Source organism: Gopherus evgoodei, chromosome 7, assembly GCF_007399415.2.
Source record: "Gopherus evgoodei ecotype Sinaloan lineage chromosome 7, rGopEvg1_v1.p, whole genome shotgun sequence".
NCBI classification, from domain to species: domain Eukaryota; kingdom Metazoa; phylum Chordata; order Testudines; family Testudinidae; genus Gopherus; species Gopherus evgoodei.
Genome location: NC_044328.1, coordinates 9,610,503 through 9,630,211, shown reverse-complemented (window position 1 = coordinate 9,630,211; position 19,709 = coordinate 9,610,503). Strand labels below are relative to the sequence as shown.

General features: G+C 44.1%; 1 protein-coding gene across 1 annotated transcript; it reads right to left on the bottom strand.

Moving 5' to 3' along the window:
• Window positions 1–3,897: 3,897 nt before the first annotated feature.
• On the bottom strand, window positions 3,898–19,637 carry DUSP5 (dual specificity phosphatase 5). The gene is made up of 4 exons (XM_030571172.1): window positions 17,898–19,637; window positions 12,717–12,859; window positions 9,220–9,439; window positions 3,898–5,353 (listed from the first exon to the last, which is right to left on the bottom strand). Exons 1-4 carry the CDS (start codon window positions 18,289–18,291, stop codon window positions 4,953–4,955), a joined length of 1,158 nt encoding a protein of 385 aa, XP_030427032.1. The 5' UTR covers window positions 18,292–19,637; the 3' UTR covers window positions 3,898–4,952.
• Window positions 19,638–19,709: the final 72 nt, after the last annotated feature.

Here is a 19,709-nt window from a genome sequence, read left to right as displayed (position 1 = left end):
TCTTTGGGGCAGGGACCATCTTTTTGTTCTGTGTACGCAGAACTTAGCACAATGGGATCCTGGTCCATGATTAGAGCTCTTAATGCAAATAATTAATAATAAAAAAACCTCCCACTGATTTCAGTATGAGCTGTTAGGCCACTCCTGACCGCTTCTGAAAACCCCACCTCACAGGGATATTTTACTGACACAAACCCTCATGAGAACAAAGTTGAAACAACAGCTGAATATTTAGGACATGAGCATAGAGGCTGTTTTGTTCTGTAGCCTTTATATTCGTTGCATGTACCTGTACACTTCGTACATTACGTATGCAACCAGAGCAGAGAAATGCATCATAACTGGTAATGGAAAACTGAATTTATCTCATAATCCTTAATGCCTCATGAATAGCTGAGTACTTACAATTTTTAAGTTGAGATGGAATCGGCATGAAATGGCCCCATCATTTATAATATGAATATGAAATAAAGTGGGACTTTACAACTGAAACTCAAGTACCAGCACTTCATTTGATTTACTTCGATGACTCAACCTATCTCAGGAGCTATTTTTCATATTCCTTGTTTAGAGGACTTACTCATGTCTCAGATAAAGCCTGCAATGTGATAAAGCAAATGTCAGGGAAGTGTAATGCGTGGTGGTGGTGGTAACACCTCCCCTGCCAAAAATCTTACTTCCAGATTTATGTGGCTCTATAAATTCATTCTTGCTTTTCCTCCCAAAAGAATGAGAAGACTTTGTCTTTCCCTTCCAATTAGCACAGCCCCATGAAAAAGGGGTCAATCTCCTTCTGGGTGGCACTCCATTGACTTTCACTGAGTTATGCCTAGTGTGAATTTGGTCCTTTGAATTTTCGGTGCCCTGAGTGTTATTTTTAACATACGAATTACAATATTGGCAGAGAACCATGTTCATTCAGTTTTTGTCTCCTGAAAATTGTCTCCAAGGGAAAGCAAGGAATTAAAAAATAAACAACTAAAGTAGGTCACACTCAGGCTATGGCTTCACTGCAAAAAGAGTGGAATTATAGTTAATTTGATGTAAAATCCCAGTGGAAACCAAGTGCAGGTAATTTTTAAGCTTGATGTAGCTAGTCCAGTTTAACTCCAGACCCCTAAGTTTACCTCAAGGTAGCTAGTCAAGGTAAAAACTACATTGCCCTATCTCCATTAGGATTTTACACTGAGATAACTAACTCATTGTAAAAATACACCTGTTTTTCAGTGAAAACAGCCTCAGTGGAGTAGCTTCTGCAATGCAAAAGCCCAAAATCATATAAATAGGGAAAAAATCTATTGCCGCCATCACCACAGAACAATATAGACCTTCCTGAAAACCAGTTTGATGAACATCAGTGTGAGAGATGCATGAACTTTCACCAACCTTTCTCCATAGTCAGACTTCTAACCCTTTTAAAAGCCCGGGGAGCTGCTAGAGTGTGACTTGTGATAGGGAAAAAAAAACCCTTATTAGCAAGTCAAACAACAGTTCTCAAACGCTTTTCAACATAACTGTTGCTTGCATGGTTCAAAGACCAAACTCAACGGGGGTAGGGGTAAGCATAGTGTTGCACTTGCTTACACCAGGACTTGATTTGACTCACTGTTACCAGGGGCTAAAAATCTGGGCTTCTCAGAGGGATTAACACGTACACCTCCTGAGCTGCAACTGGTTCCTTACTAGTACCACGTCACACTGGAGTGATGATTAATGGCTCAAAAGATAACAGCTTATGTTTATAAAGGATCCTTCTCTCACCATGCCACAAATGCCTCACACAACCCCTGCTGTGCCAAAGAGGAAAAGGAAGTCTGACAGTGCATTTGGAGAGAGGCTGTGATCTCAGAAGGGGTGTAAAAGCTCCAGACAGATGCAACAGCATCAGGAAATAGTAGCGTTTTGGCTGTGGAGAGTCAAGAGGATCAGCCTAGGCCTGAGCTTGCTGAGTGTGGGTGAACGGGGTGCAAATAGGATTGGAGATGGATAGGAAGCCGTGAAGTGTTGGAGGATGGATAGGAGGCAGAGAGTTGAGACAGTTGTCTGGGACCTCTGGGTTTAGAAAGCTGTGTCTACAGCCGCGCAGCCGCTGTGGAAAAGTCACCCGGTAATAGTATGGAAACCACCGATTGATTATGGGGTGGAGAGGAGCAGCAACAGAGGAAGACAACTGTTGTGCTGTTGTGCGTCTGCTGTAGAACAATAGCGGACAGAACAATTCTTGGCTTAGCTTTTTTCTGACAGCTTGTAGATGCCTTGCCCTTAGTAGCTCGGTTGGGACATCACACTTTCACTGGGGACTAAACATCATCTTCTTTGAGTCACTGGGAAGGGAGGCGGGGAGAGGAAAGTGGCTTTAGCAAAGTTCCAATGCACAAAAAAATACCGTACTACCGCCATACGTTGTTTTGAGATAGGAGAAATAGAAATGATGGATAATACTGCAGAGCTTGCGATGGAGGCAGCCTGGCATACGGGAACACAGGAATGGAAGGCAGGAGGCATGGAACTCTATTCCCAGCTTCGTCATGGACGCACACGGTGACCTCCAACATTTACCAACTCTGGCCTCAGTTTCTTCAGCTGGAGGGAACAGTCCTGGCCCCTCTCTCGTAAAGCATTCGGCCTGCCTCTGATGAAAGCTGCCATAAAGGCATAGATTTATTACTAGTACTTACATTAAGGCCAGAGCCAGACACCTCCAGGCAGTCAGGACAGAAGCAGCCAGAGGAGGGAAGCATGGGTATAAAGAGCCCCCAGCTGGGGTCACCTTTTTCTCCATCACCCCACTGGACCCAGAGACCTCCCCCACTCTCAGACCACTAGGACCCAGGTGGTGGCTCCCCGCTGCCCTTGAAGCCAGCCAAACACTCCAGTTGGAAGGAGCAGAAACAGCCAAGGCAGGATCTCTGGACATCAGAGCTTTGACTTGCTTTTTCTGCCCTGAATTGATGGCTGTTTGTTCCAACCCTCCCCATCTCTTCACCTTCGCTTCACGCCACAACCTGTCTTGCCTACCTTCTTCCCCTGCGCCCCGTCTCTCCCTCCCTTTCCCTTTAGTTTAGCCTCCCTACAGATGGAAGAGCCATCACACAGTGTTGGAGGTTCTGCAAAGGAGCCCAAACATTTCCTTTGGATAACTTGGAGAGACCAGGGTGCAGGCTGAGCCAGAAACATCACAAGGGCGGCTTCATGGCAATTGCCACTTGCAGCTGGTTCCTGGACAAGAAATGGCTCAGACACTCTGACATTCACATGAATTTCCGGGTTCCAAACATCCACACACCCCCAGTTTGCTGCGCACTACGTCCCTCCCCTCACCCCTTTGGGCTCCATTCACAGAACTCTTACAGCTCCCAGTAGAGGACCTAAGTCATTCAGTTCAAGATGTAAAAGGCTCATGGTTTGACTCTGGGGATCCCCAGTTCAGTCCCTTGCTCACAAACAAAATGGCAGCTGTCACACAGGAGCGTTCCCACAAACCACCTGGAAATAAGCCACCGGGTTTCCTGTGGTTCAGTCTTTTTAAAATAAAAATAAATAAATACATACATACTTCTGGGGCCTTCTGCAGGTAGCCCACTTGCTTTTACCCTCTCCTCTTTCAATATACCTGCTTTGGAGTTCCCATGGCCCAAGACTGCTTTCACTTCTCTCCATGGCACAAGCTTTTCATGAGCCTAATGGACTTATTGCAAGCAAAGCAAGCAGAATTTTTCAACAGTTTTTCTTTTATTTTACACTCCATAAAAACATTGCAGTTTTTCTTTCACATTCACAAGATCTTCAGGGAATTATTGCTATTTCCCATATTTAAAAAACAAACAAAAAAAAAGTCAACGGACAAAGCAGCAGCACACACCGAACTCCCTGCAGACACAGAAACTCAACACAAAAGACAGTCAGTCCCCTTGTGAGAGACAATTTTACCAGAAGAAACATTAGGCGGGAGTGACCATACATATGACAGCAAGCCATGTAACACCGAACAAGACCACTTTTCTCCACATGGTACGAACCAGTAACACTTTGAAGAGGTCAGAGGATGGGGCTGAGACTTTTAGTCTAAATTCCACCAATTACAGTTTCAATGGATGGAAGAGTGATTTTGAGGAGGGTTAGATAGATGTTCAAGTATTACAGGGCAGTTCTTAAATAACAGATGAGATAGTAGCTCAGCAGGATAGCCTGATCACATCATTTAAAGTCCCCGGTTCTCTGCGTTAGGTAAAAGCACATACAGTACAAAGACAAGCACAGAAACACAGGAAACGCCACATCTAAATAGATCAATGGTCCATGTAATCAAATATCTTGTCACAGAGAGTGGCCAATGCCTGATGCTTCTGAGAAAGGTGAAAAACCCCTCTAATGCCCCTGATTCTGCAATAATAAAACCACAAAGGGAAGTTTCTTCCTAACCCCAACTTCAGATCAGTTTAATCCCTGACGCATGAAACAAACAGCAAGGAAACAGGCAAAACGAGTATTAGAGTGCTTGTCCTCCCTGTCATTTCAAGGATTGTGCTTTTCATTTCACTTGCTCTTTCCTGATACAGTTGTTTATTGCTTACACTTTAAACAAGGCTGTTACAATTTTTGAAAGAGACAGGAACCGAGAGACAGTTGTATGGGTCTGATCCTTTTACATGAAAGGGGTTCCATTGTTTCCATAGGGATCTGGAAGTACAGTAGTGGTTGCACTCTATTAAAAACTTAGAAAAGCAGTGTTGTTTTGTTTGTTTTTAAAGAGGACACTAAATCTCTAGAAAGCCAGCCCTGCGTACATCACTTTCTTTGTAGTCAGTGTCCATATACACAAGTTATCACCAACTATGACTATTCCGTTTTGGAATAAATCAATGAGGCCGTCTGTATTGCACGTTCATGAAATGTTCTTATTGGAATCACAGTCGGTATCAAAGGAACATATTTCTCATTTCCAGTAGGGCTTAGCATGATGAAGATGCAGTAATAGGGCCAAGTTTTAGCTGATGGACAGGAGAACGAATGGGCACAGAACTCAAGACTGAGGTAGGAAATGTGTAACATGAGCCTTCAAAGTTTTTACTTAAAGTCAATTCTTCTGCAAAAAAAGACACAGCTTCCCTTTTGCATGAGGCAACAGGGGGGCTAGGAGTGGAAGACAGGATCTCTGACTCATACTGTAGTAATTGCCCCATGAAACCAAAATTTGGTGAGATCAGACTCCTACGTTGTTTGATGTAATCAAATGCCTCCTCCAGGCGGAACTTTTTCGTTTTCATGAGATAAGCCATGCAGATGGTGGGGGAGCGTGAAATTCCGGCTTCACAGTGTACCAGGATTTTGCCTCCAGCTCGCCTCACGCAATCTGGAAAGAAATAATTCATTACAGACATTAGTTCTCATTACGGACAGGAAGCATGCTGCAGTAGCCACTTCAAGTGGCACTGAAAACAAAATGCATCATCTAGAAGAAGCCACATGTCCAGTCATCCAGGAGGAGGGTGAGTCCCCCTCTCATTTGATACACAAACAATTCATAATCAAGCAGAGATGGGTCTGAGTCAAAATACAGATTGGGGTCTGCTTAAGAGTTGTCCCTTTGGTCTCAAGGCTAATTTTAAGAAGTCTTTTTCCCTTCTCTTCTGCAGAAAAATTAAACAAAATTCTCTTTTCCTACAAAGAAAAGATGGAAAGTAATTCCCTAGTAAGCAGAATGTTTTATTTATTCAGCTTTGTGGGACAGAGTTTGGTACCCAACAGGTATCTGTATGATGGTTCCCTTATAGCTAGCATAACATTTTCTTCGTTAGTACTCAAAGTCGTCAATGCATGGGGCCAGTTCTGCTGTCCTAAACTGGACAAAGCTGCCGTCATATTCAGTAGGAGTTTGACTTGGGATGGGACTGCAGAATTGAGTTTGATTGGGTAAGTTCACTTGGACAACTAGTGTTTTTGGAAACGATGAACCTGAACCTCACTTTGGTTTTGAGAGACAACATTACACATATTTGCCTTCATTTGACAGCTGTGTTGCAAAAATATCCCCAACACACCAACCTAAAACCCCTCTTAAATGGAAGATAGACAGTTATTAGGTTTGTACTGGGCAAGTATCTCAACCCATCTTTGAAAGTCTCCCAGTGAGCTGTCGAGTGCAGTGGGTGAAGATACATAATTGAGGGTTCATCTACATAGCAAAACTGACTGTTATAACACAAAACTAGAGGAGAAATACAGCACCGTAACAGAGCTGTAACAAAGCATGCACCTGTTTGCTTGTAGGGCTGAACTGCTGTATAACATGGCTGGGTCACTGCTATGTAATAGCAAGGTCTCTCACCGCTGCTAAGATAGGCTCCTAGCCAACGTGAAATACCATCTTTGTGCCCTGCCTCGGATCTTTCTAGTGCGACCCCCCCCCCCCCCACACACACACACACTTACAGTTGTCTGGGGATGTCAACCTTGATTCCTGCGGCTTCCACCACAACGTGCACAATAAATAGTATAAAGTCTCTAATTATAGCCCAGTTAAAGGATACTTGGACTTAAGTCAGGATATAAATGGCTTGTGTAAACTACCATTTTCCACATCAGGAGGCACTGAGGTTACTCACACAACACAATTATTGTTGTTAGATTAAAAACAAATGCTTAAAATAAGCTCCTTCCAAATAAATCTAGTTTGAAAATAGAAATTCTCCGGTCAGGCTGACTTGAGAAATATGTTCCCAAGTTTGCTGAGGAATGGAACATGAGTATGTGCTCTATACGTGGCCCTGAAACAACATAGAAAGCTGAACATGTTCTCGTTTTCCTTTCCCCTTTTGTTGTCTGGCAAAGGACCAAATCCACAGCAGTTGGTTAAATTTAGTCATTGTACAAAACAATCGACGTGCTTGAACTGTCACAGAAATCTAGAGTGCCCACCATGTTAGAAATGAAAAGGAAAAGCAAACGTTACGCCATCCTCAAAGTGTTTGGAGAGTTCGAAGTGACTCAACCTCTACCAGAAAGAGGGTGGGGGGAATAATAAAAAACTCCCTACTGATGTGGTGCACGGGAGTTTCCTCATAAAAATGTAAAAAGCCCCATAAGTCATCAGAACCAGAAAGCAATTAGAGGCTAGAAATGTATTTTACAACCTGTAATTTACCCCTGGCTTTTTAAGAGTCAGCTGAATCTGAAGGTCCGAACTAAACTACCAGCAATAGAGAGGCAGAAAGAAGAGACTTCACAATTAACTTTGTGATTCCTCTGTTTTCCTTTCAAATGTTATTGACAGCCACCCTTTTACGATGATCAATAGCATAAGTCTCTACCCAGAGTTACACCCATCTACTCTGTTTTACATTGTGCCTTCCTTGTGTAGTGCTCCACACAGTTAACTGCCATGCCATTAACCCTATCTAGGTCTAGCCTATATCCTGGGGGTGAGAGGGGAGGTCTGGGTCTTTCAGAAGGCCTCCCAATTTTATGCAAGATAGGATTACTCTAAAGCAAAAGTTAAGGGTATGTCTACAGAGGGATAAAAAACCCTTAGCTAGCCTTGGTCAGCTGACTTGGGCTCACAGTTATCACTGAAAAAATGCTGTGTAGATGCTCCCCCTTCCCAGGGTCCCAGAGCTGAGGCCCTGGCCCAAGCCCAGAAGTCAACATAGTAATTTTTCCCCATGCAGTCCATGCCCGCTGAGCCCAAGTCAGCTGACCCAGGCCCACTACAGGTAGGACATGGGTCTTTTATCCCTGTGTAGACATAGCTTAAGTTACTAAGCACTTGTCTACATGTAAAATGCTACAGCACGCAAGTGCACCAATGCAGCTGTGCCGCTGTAGCATGTCAGTGTAGACACTGCCTTCTCCGACGGAAAGGGTTCTCCCATTGGTGCAGGTAATCCACCTCCCCGAAAGGCAGTAGCTAGGTCAATGGAAGAATTCTTCTGTCGACCTAGCTCTGCACCGGGACTTAGGTTGGCTTAATGCTGCCTCTCAGCATGTGGATTTCTCATCCTCCTGACTGAGATAGTCAATAGACCTAATTTTCTCATGTAGACTAGGCTTTAGTAATCAAAAGGACTTAAAGGAGAGGCAAGGCCAAAATGGCTCTGCAATAATGGGGACAGCGCCTGCCACAATGGAGTTCTGGTCCCATGACTAGGACTCCTAGGCACTACTGCAATACAAACAAATAAACAAATACTAAGCTAACCCTGTATTCATGGGTTATCCATAGGCCAAGAAAGCCAGTGGGAGTCTTTCCATTAACTTCAGTAGGCTTTGGACAAAGCCCGAGGTGCAGAGGACACCCCATACGAAAGCTAGAAGGAAGACAGTTTTCTTTGGAAACATTCCTTATTGTGCTGAAATTACATGCGTGTTTGCTGCAGTCTTACAGACACCTAAAGAAACCTCATTTAATTATCTCCAGCACCATTCCATTGCCCCTGCCCTATGCATGCCTGTAGTCTGTGTAACTTGATGCCCCTGAGTTGCTTTGTTCTGTCTTCTCCCGACAAACCCAAATATAAATCACATTTGTCCTCAAATTCTGCTCTCTACACAAATCTAGAAAAGAGACCCGAGAAGAAACTATGCTCCCAGTCCACATTTTCCATATTTGCCTGCTTTAGATTCCTCTGATGGTGAGAAAAAAATATCCGTCTCATTTTATACATGATTACAGTAAGCTTGGGCATTTGCAATGACATCTGGGAATACATGAAAATAATTTGTGCTTTCCCTTTTCTGGGAATGTGTGTAAATTAGTTGCCACATTTAGCTAGAAGAGATCTTTTTTAAATGACTCATAAGAACGAATGAGTTTTCCCTTTCAAAAGTTAATTTGTGTACCAATTCCATATGGATTTTGCACATAGATCTAGATTTAGTATTTAAACAGTGATTTTCATATTCAGACTGATGTAGATCTAGTTTTTAGGTCTGTTGTCTAGTGGTTAGGACAAGAAAAGGCAGTCAGATTGCTGGGTTTTATTCCTAACTTTACCACTGACTTATGAAACCTTAAACAAAATCCTTAACCGCTCCATATGTCAACTTGCCCTTATGTGAAATCAGTATAACACTTGACTGCATCATGGGCCTTTCAAGATTTGAAAAGCGCTTTGAGTTCCTTAGCTGAAAGATGCTGTAGAAGTACAGAGTATTTCAGACTTTTTAAAATGCAGTGACTCTTAATATTTTTTAAAGATACAGGAGAATAGCTATACCTACCAATGAAATCTATGGCTTCCTGGAAGTGAGAGCTGATGTCTGCCATGTGACTGTCCTCCACTGGGATCCATTTATAACAATACTGCTCTTTAAAGGACTCTGAACCTTTCCTGGAGACATTGAGCAAGGCTGTGATGTGCAGGTTGGCTAGGAACTCACACTTGGAAGCATGGTAGGCACTGCCAAGGTAAAGGAAAGGCAGGATTTCAACTGGACCACCCTGGAAGTTAAAGATAAAAATAGTTATTTTGCTTTTTTGCCCCCCCTCAAAGTGAGCTTTGTCTTAAGTGATGGCAGAATCATTGAACAGAGAAATTCAGCAGAGCCAGCGTGGGTGCTGACTCCCTTGTCTGGTGGTTTTAGGTCTTGGCCAGTGAATCATGGTTAATGGCAGAGCCCACACAGAAAAGGGCTTTCATTTTCTTGTCCGTCCACATTTGTAAGGTCCGAAATCAGTTCCAGCCCACTCGTGCGCATGATGTTTCCTGCTTTCTTTAAAGGCTTCCTTCCCCTTAGAACCCACCCAAAGTGCTTTCATATGTGAAGCTAATCTCCCTGGAGATTTTGTGGAGACAAAAAGGGTGGTGCCATTTCAAAGCAGTGCACAAAAGGTGTGCCCAGAAAGCCAGTTAGTGCTTTGAATTCAGGGCTTGGAACCCACACACCCCAAGTATGTTAACAAGAAACCTCACGGTACCTAATTTGTAACCAAGAAAAAAAAACAACAAAAACCAAACAATCCCGCCACCCTCACCCCGCAAGACTTCCGAATGCTTAGATATGTTTGTGTGTTGATTGTATAGCTGCTTTGAAAGCAAACCTGAAAACATAAATGGATTGAAGAGTAAAGCACCTTTTTCACCCACACTTGCACAGTGACAGCTGGTGCCTGTTTGCAGAGCCTCCCCCGACCTTGGTGACAAAGCTTAGCTTAGCTGCCTCCATTTCCTGCCTCCCTAACAGCAGTAACACGGAGGCACAGAACTCTGCCACGTCATATGCACCAAACACTCACTCCTGCTGCTCTGGGCCACCCACAGCTCTCTGCCACCAAAGATGTAATCTCTGTTGCTTCTTCCACAAAAGGAAGTAAAGACTAGATGCGGGGGAGAAGGGGAACAAAATCCAAAACACAGCCTGACAGAGAAGCATTTCAAAGTGACCGAATTCAGCAGGTAACTTTCCCACGGTGCACTCACTGCACAGCACTATGCTAAACAGAATAGAATATCAGGGTTCGAAGGGACCTCAGAAGGTCATCTAGTCCCACCCCCTGCTCAAAGCTGGGCCAATCCCCAGACAAATTTTTGCCCCAATCTCTAAATGGCCCCCTCAAGGATTGAACTCACAACTCTGAATTTAGCAGGCCAATGCTCAAACCACTAAGCTGTCCCTCCAATCTAGCTACTAAGTCTGTTATTCAGCACATGCTGGGAAAGCAGCTGGAATCCGAGTGCTTTCCCATTAAACGTAATCTAGAGATACCCTCCAAAAAGAGTGCCTTTTAGAAAATGTTTTGTTCAGCAGTAAAAAGGAATGAACATTCTCAGCCTGCTCAGGACAAAACCGGCCTCCAGGTTCAAGAAACAGAACCCTACTGAACAAAATCATCTTGATCCCAGACTGAGAGCTGTAAACAAAAGTGTTCCCCTGGGTGTGTTTCTGGTTATGAGGATCTCCCCAGTGGAAATCCCACAAAGAGGAAATACCTACCCTGTGTGTCCTCATCACAGAGAAATTGATCTTCTAAACAATATACTATTCACAGAACCTAGTCCTCCCACTCATAAGAACGGCCATACGGGGTCAGACTAAAGGTCCATCTAGCCCAGTATCCTGTCTTCTGACAGTGGCCAATGCCAGGTGCTCCAAAGGGAATGAACAGAACAGGTAATCATCAAGTGCTGCATCCCCTGTCGTCCATTCCCAGCATCTAGCACAGGGGTAGGCAACCTATGGCACACATGTCAAAGGCAGCATGCAAGCTGATTTTCAGTGGCACTCACACAGCCTGGGTCCTGGCACCGGTCTGGGGGGTGCTCTGCATTTTTACCATAGAATTACAAAATAAATCAACTGGAATATAAATATTGTACTTACATATCAGTTTATAGAATATAGGTCAATATAAAAAAGTCATTGTATGTATGAAATTTTAGTTTTTACTGACTTTACTAGTGCTTTTTATGTAGCCTGTTGTAAAACTAGGCAAATATCTAGATGAATTGATGTACTCCCTGAAAGCCCTCTGCGTACCCGCAGAGGTACATGTACCCCTGGTTGAGAACCACTGATACAGGGGAGTAAAAAGCATTGGAGATCAAAGGTAGATAGGTGCGCAAGTCCTTAATGGCTGATAATACATGTGGTAGTTCTTTTCTTGCCCCTGCTTTAAGATTTAAATCCCCTAGGGGGACATTTGCTGCTTAAGGATTTTTAAAAGGAAAGTCTTCTTTTGCTGACTGTGATGTACCTGTCAGTGTAATGAGAAAGTCAACAAAATAGAATATTTGTGCTAGTTATGTTGGTTTGTGGTTTTCCTTGTTTTGAAAACACTAGTACAAGGTACTACTGAGCAGTATTTGGAAGGGCTCTTTATTTGACATGTGGATTGTGATTCACACTACAACTAGTACCCAGGTCTGTTTGCATAGTAGTTGTATGCAGATATTTCACAAGTTAGATGCAGCTATCATTTGTGATCTACTTTGGGGCTTTAATTCAAGAGGCATCATGATTCCTTTGGCGGGCAGTACCTCCAGAAGACTTGCCGCAGTTTCTCAGATCAAAATTTGGTTATTTCTCAATTGGGGTGGGGGGTTGGGGGAGGAGAATCGGATATGTACAAATATTGTTGTCCCAAGATACCACAAAGACTATTTTTTTTTGAATAGACAGATGGTATTTTGCTTTTTTTCCTATTGCCTGGGATAAGTGAAAGCTCTTACTGTGGGCTCAGTCCCATACCATGGAAGTTAATGGGAGCAGAAGCTGGCTGCTGTGAAAATATTGGGTATCACACACTTTATATATATATTTTATATAATAAGTAGTTAGATTCTAAGGTAACTAGATTGTAAATTTTTTTGGACTTTTGCACGAGATGGAGGCAACATGTGGCGAAGAGGATAGAAGATTCCCCTAGTGCCTTTCCTTTTAAGCCCCTAAGAAATAACCTGCAACTAATCTGAACCTCAGAGGTGCAGCAAATGCTATGTTCTCCTTACCGCCATTTCCCTTCCCCTACAGCATTTGTCAGATCATTTTGAATGTTTGCTCTGTTAAGTGGTATTTGCTGGCTCCAATCCTAGTCTCAAGTCTTCAGCACTTAAGACCCCAGGAAAACAGGAAAAAACACAGACCCATTCTTTGACAGCTTAATTGAAGCACCAGATGAAAATAACAGAGTGAATAGTCAATTATAACAGGAAGCCCTGGAAAATGTCTATGTGGGGGAGGGGACAGGGAGAATTATTCACAACTTCCCCTAAACACACCTGATCATAAGCCGGTTTGTGGTTGGTGCTCTGCTTCTCACAGTTGCTGTTGAGGTTTCTCTCTGTTTCATTTCTCTCTGGGGAAATGGGTTTTACATCGACACAGCACTCAGGATATTGAGAGTAAAAGGTTTCATATCCCCCTAGGAAAAAACAGAGAGAGAAATATGAATTTTCAGGTTTCTGAACATTTAGTTAATTAACCTGGCTCAGAAGTTAAGCTTACAATAAATCAGAATACTGTATAATAAATGACCAGGCCCATTCGGTCTTCAATAACAAAGAAAGTTCCATTCAGTCAACATGTTTGTTTAAAAAGGCTTTGTGCTCTCAAAGAAAAACTGTGCGACAGCTAACAATTATTAATTTGCTAATAAACTGATGGATGCAGATTAAAACTGTTTGCGAATGTAAATCTCTTGGATCTGGCAAATATTAACTTCATGAGGACTAAACGTTTAATGTGTTTTATAAATGATCAGAATTTCTAGCGCTTGAGACAGAAAAGGAGTTCTATATACAGTTTTCATCCTTTTTATGTCAATTATTACTCTATGCATTGTGACAACATAAATAAATAACACAAATGAATTCCATATATTTGCATTTTATACGAGTATAAGTATATAGGAGGTGTTTACACTGTGATGATTAATTACACAATCACCAGGGATTGCAAGTTAATGAAGATGTTTTGAATGAAATCGATCCATTAAATAACAGCCATAAAACTTAATGAAATCCTGTGATAGCCTTTGACAACTGGATAGCCCCACATGAGCTATTCTGCACTGTTTATGAAAAGGAATTAATCCTATTATTACATTGTAACTCAAAGTTTGTCATTAGCTAAACTGACATCTATTTCACCACCATGAATATTCTGCACATCACTTTCAAGTGTTAATGCGAATAACAGTTGGAACAGAAAACATTTAAAAGCCATTTTTGTACTTTATTAATTGTACCTTTTAGTGAGTTTCCAGTAAAAGAAAAAAGGAAGAATAAGTCATAACAGTAAATTTAATAATCCTTAGGAGTGTGGCCCATAAGTAAATAAGACCCCTAGACCAAATAAATGCAACATATGCTTAGCTGACTTGCAACCCTTTTAATACCACTATACTATGTCAGTGCAGGGTACCATATTAATGGAATTCCTCAAGAACAACAGAAGGGCTAAAGTTTTGAATGACTGCATAAGAAAGTTGGATGTATTCGCTACCCAAATAAAGATACAGTCATGCTGACATTTTAACCTGTGCCTCAGATGTCTAATAAACGTATGCAGTGTTTGAGAGGACATATGCTGAAATTCATGCTGCTCTTAATAACAGAGTGCTGGAGTTGCAATATCTTTTCTATTTTCTTCAGTGGGCTTTAGATCAGGCCCTAGAAGGACAGTAATTCCATCCATCCATAATTCAGAAGTGTACCTTTCCACCTACTGCAAACCAGGGCAGCCCTTTGCCAGTGAGTATGCAGAGAAAGTCATTAGGTCAGGAGGCAAATAAATAAATAAAATACAGGGCCAGGGCAAACAGTGTTGGCTTTTTAGGTAAGTATTACAAGCCCTCAAATTCACTCACAACCATGCTTTGAAATTGCCTCTCAAACACCCCAAACTCCATCTAGGTTTTGATCAGTCTTCCTTGTCTTCCTGCTGGCCTTGCGTAGGAAGAATCTATATTATTTATATATATTTAACCATTATAGCTATTTATGACCCATATTGTTATTTTCACTTTTGAATAAACATAGAAATCTGCCCAAGAGAAATCTAGATCCGTCTTCCACAGAGACACAGATTTTTCTTGGGCAGACTGTGTGTGCAGCAGGCAAATGGTTAATTGCAAGCCTTGGGGATCAAGATATTTGCAGACCATTCTTAAAATGAGTCATCTTCTCATCTGGTCCTCCAGCTCTCTCTCGCTCTCTCTCTCCTCCCTCCTCCTTCCCCAACCTAACTTCCTTGAGGTCATTTCTGCAAATACTAGATTGCTCATTACATTAAAGCACAGGACAGACCTCTGTTTTCATCAATAATTAACGTAATTCTAGTTATATGAAGCTAATACCACTAGCCAGCAGTAAATCATTTACTGTTGTAACGTTCAATGACCCCTTCCCCTACACACACACACACTCTCTCTCACCCTTCACCTCCACACATGGAAGATCTGACATGTTGAACTCCTAGAGCTAACAAGTTAAGGGAAGCTTACAAAAAAAATTAACAACAACCCACCCAAACAGGCATGATGTACTCAGTACTAAAAGCAATTCCAAGAGTTCTGACTCATCCCTCTATCTCATCATAACTGCCTGGGTCAGGCCCCAATTAGCCACACTTTCCCTGTAGCCAGTGCCCCCTCTCTTCACACCACCCCCTTGAATGGTAAACAAGGATGACAGGGAGAAACTGACTCTCTTATGGCTCTTTCTGTTTATGTCCTCGCTCTATAGTCAGATGATTTTTAACACAATTCGAAACACAGATTGTGGCTTTAGGATAGCCTACCTATCAAAGCCAGCAACAGCTTCCAGGAAAAAATACCCTTCAACAATCAACAGGATGATCCATGTCACGTATGTGGGATTAGGCAGCAATGTTAATGTTACAGAAAACAAAATTAAACTGTTTTCTGATGAGTGATCGGAGAGTTTCAAAAGTGATTATTTCCTTCTGGCATTTCAGAAGAGGGCATCTCCCGGAACCACAGTGATTTTAAGGGGTCTGTCTCCTTATTGAGTCAGCCTAGCTGCCCACTGAGTTAGCCTGGCTTGTTTCAAATGGCACCATTTCCTAAATGCTGCTACATGTTTTATGTTCCTGCTGTGGTGGACTCAAGCTTTCCAATGTGTTTACGGTAAATGAAACGGGATTGGGTGGGGAAAAAAGGGAAGAGAGTCTGTAGTTTTACTAATTAAGGGAAAGTACTTCTACACTGAGTGGATATAAAACTTTTTGCAATAAAACCCCTGCATGTCACTCTTCCTCTGCTATATTACATATCCCACAAACACAACTTCAAAGTGAGGGGCAACACATTACAAGGGAAAGGATGGTCTCCTGGTTAAAACACAGGACTGAGAATCAGCAGATCTTGCTCTTTTCCCAGCTTTTCCTGAGTGTCCTTGGACAAGTCACTTAACACCCATGTGACATAGAGGTTGGCAAGCTTAACTCAAAATGCTTTGAGCTCATCCAAGGAAGAGGATATAATATTACCACATATTCCCATCTCGGGTGATCGGGGCCTTCCTTCAGCCTTGTACCATGGAATATATGCCTGCATCTCACGCAACTACGCTCTTCTCTCTTGTGTTGTTCCTTATATGATGCACAAATTGCAATGAGACTACGCGAACAGAAGAACTGATCAAATTACCTTGTGGTCACTAAAAGATTACACTGCATGCATGCTTATCAATGGACATATTCTCAGGTTTGTAATTCACACAAACCACCTATGATTTACAACTTCTCCTCTCCTCACTTACAAATGCCCTAGTTTCCCAGCATTGCTACAACCTATTTGTTTATTGGGAGGGATGGAAGCCTTTTTCTTTGTTTTAAATTTCCACTTTACATTTTAAAATCCTTTCAGGAATAAAATCTTCTGTCATTTCCTGGAATAGAAAACTGCAGCTTAAGAGCTGCAAGACCACAAGATGAAGTGTTACTGAAAAAGTATGAGACAGGGCTTCTGTTTCTTTCCATGGATTTCCCCCTTCTCCCCCACCCCCATATTCCACTTTACTAACAGCTAAAAGCAAAAGCAGACAGGATTTAAAAAAAAAAAAAAGGAATGAAAAGGCAAGGCTAGAAGGGCAAAAGAGTTACAAGGAGAAATGAAGGAGAAGGGTGAGCAGGGCGGACAGAAGAAAGGGCTGATTGCTCATTTTTATTGTTTTATGACCTGTGCATTACACAAAAGGAAAACAAAAACCAGCAATGAAAATGCTATAAATAGCCATTGGGCGTACTGTACTGGTGCCATCAGCCATTGGGTTCTCACGCTGGTGAATTACTGTGGCCCCAGAGAACCCAGAAATGTCTTTTCAGCACTGTTTTTCCTACTTACTTAGGTGTTCTCAGGTCTTTGCTCTGCTGAGCACGGGAACAGATTACTTGGATTTTCAGTTATACGCAGGAGTTATGACATGTCTGATTGAGGTAATTTCCACCATTTTAGAGGATTTCAGACACTCAGCAACACTGCCAAGTGAAATAATCCATTATTCCCTTACTGGCAGAAAGAGGAATTCATCATTTAAATAGTGCCCACACTGCCCAGGTAACAGAAATGTTCAGGTTAGCAACAACAGCCCAGCATACTTTTACCTGCGTGACTCATTAACCCTGCAGATGGCTCTAATTCATCTCCATGTTGAAGCCACCTGGTTCCATGGTAATGAACCACACACACATTTCAGCTCTTATTCCTTAAAGGTGGGTTCGGCCACCCTAACACCAGGTCTAGTGGCCAAGGAACAGACAGGCCCGGAGCTACCAGGGGTGATTTGAAGGGTGAGGAAAACAAATGAAATGAAACTTCAATCCTTGAGGGAGCCATTTAGAGATTAGGGGCACAAACTGGGGGTTGGTCCTGCTTTGAGTAGGGGGTTGGACTAGATCACCTCCTGAGGTCCATTCCAAACCTGATATTCTATGGTTCGGGGTGACCTCCCGTGTGTAAAATATGGCCCATGTCCCCAGCCCAGGGGTGGATGCAGCTCTTACCGTCGGGTATGTTGTTCTGTGGGGATCGCAGCTGTTACCTGGCTCCACTGGCTGGAGGCTTTTATCTGATTTTGTCAATAAATAACTGAACCGAGCTGGGCTCCCGCTCCACTGCGAGCTCATCTCTTCCCTCCACTCCTTTGTTTTCTATTCTACCCACCTTTCACTACCTTTCTAAGCCCCCATTTCTCCCCCTCCCCCCCAAAAAACCCCAATATATTGAGACATACTTACCTCCTAGAACTGGAAGGGACCCTGAAAGGTCATCAAGTCCAGCCCCCTGCCTTCACTAGCACAAAACCAAGGACTGATTTTGCCCCCAATGGTCCCCTCAAGGATTGAACTCACAACCCCGGGTTTAGCAGACCACTACTCAAACCACTGAGCTATCCCTCCACCCAGCTCCCCAGCACCCCTTCCCATCGCCCCCTGACCTTTCAGGAAGCAGACCCTGGCCCCGGCCTCGGGCAGGCTGGACAGCAAGGCGTTGAGGACGATCTGCACCGTGCTCTCCTTCTTCAGCTTCTGCCAGTGCCCGGTGCCTTGATCCAGGACGATCACCGCCGCCAGCCGCGCCGCGGCCGCGCCTTCCCCAGGCAGCAGCAGCCGGGTTCGGGCAGCCTCGTCCGGCACCACGAAGTTGAGGGGCACGGGGCCGCCGCGGGCCCGGCGCATCACGACCGAATTGAGGTTGACATTGAGCGCTCCCCGCAGGCGGGAGGCCGAGTAGGACAGGTAGGGTCTGCAGTCCAGCACCAGGCAGCGGGAAGGCTCCTTCCGCAGGAGCTTCCGCAGCTGGCGGCAGTCGAGGGCCGTCACCTTCTTCATCGCTGTCCCCTCTCCTCGAGCGTCGCCGGCGGCGGATCAGGCTGCACTGAACAGGGGTCTCGCTTTTGCGTGGCTTAAATTGAGGATAGGAAGGGAGGGGGGATCCCCTCTACTGTAGGGGCCGGGAGCTTAAATGGGCGGGTTACAGCTGGTCCCCTAATCCCCCCTGCCTGCCGCTGCGGCGCGCCCCGCTCCGCCGTTGCATTTCCACCGAAGCAGCAGGGGATTCCGTTCGCCGGGGAGGAAATTTATCTGAATGGAACGCCGGCTCCTGACGGCACTGCCCATATAAGGAGAGTGACGCCACCAACGTTCTAAATATGGGCAACCCCCCGCCCCCTCCACGCTGGGGCCGCGGCCACTAAGGTGGGGTGCGGGAGGGAAGCGAGCCCTCCCCCCTATCCCCGTGAGCAGCGCCTGCGGGGAGGAAGAGGGGAAGGCAGGGGCGCTGCTCAGTAAAGAGTTAGTCAGACCCGAGCAGAGGAAGTTGAAGAACCTCTCAGAAATTCTCCAGTCATCAGCCTTCTTCAGCTCGCTCACTCATCACCGCGGGCCCCGGCCACTTAGTAATGGAAGCAAGGAAGCGTGATGGGGCGGGAGGAAGAGAGAGGGAGGAAGGGCAGGGGTTGCTCACATTTCTTAGAATCTGGCCCCCAGAGAAGGCAGAGGCTTCAAAGGGCTGCAGCTGCCTCACGGGGTTGGTGTTAAAACCTTAGCTAGGCTTCTGATTGAAGATGCAAACTGGCAAGGCCCTGGCTACAGTGCTGGTGGGCCCTGGTTACAGGCATCAGGGCAGAGCCCTAAAGCAAAGGCAAAATGGCTAGAATTTGCACTTGCACTTTACCCCCATTTCTAGGAGGAATACATGACCCCCGTGAGAAGCAGATTTGTCTGTCTGCCCCAGGGGGTTCGAGCCACAATGGTGGCTAAAAGCAAGACAGATCCCCAGTGTAGACAAGGCCTAAGATACAGCACAGTCTGGCAAAACACAGGGTAACGTTCAGGGAGAATTAGGATAGGTTTGCCATGGTAATAGGTTTTTAAATGGGAGGAGATGGTGTAGGGGAGGGTATGACATGTGAGAATAAGTCCTGAAATCCATGAACCCCGTTTTTGCTTATTACTCTTACTTGTATCATGTCTAAATTTTAGAGTATAAACTCTTTATGGCAGGGGACCTATTTTACACTCTGTAAATTACCTAGTACACTTGTGGATGCTATAAGAATCATTATATACTTAGAGCTACCCTCTGAGAGAGTGTGGGTGTGGAGAGTATCTAGCATGGTGGTTCTCAACCTATTTAGGCCCACAATGTGTTATGTGGGCCGCATCCAATACTACCTGTACAGCCCTGAGGATGTCACATGGGCTGCAGCTATGTGCTGATTGGGCAGCAGGTTGAGAACCACTGACTA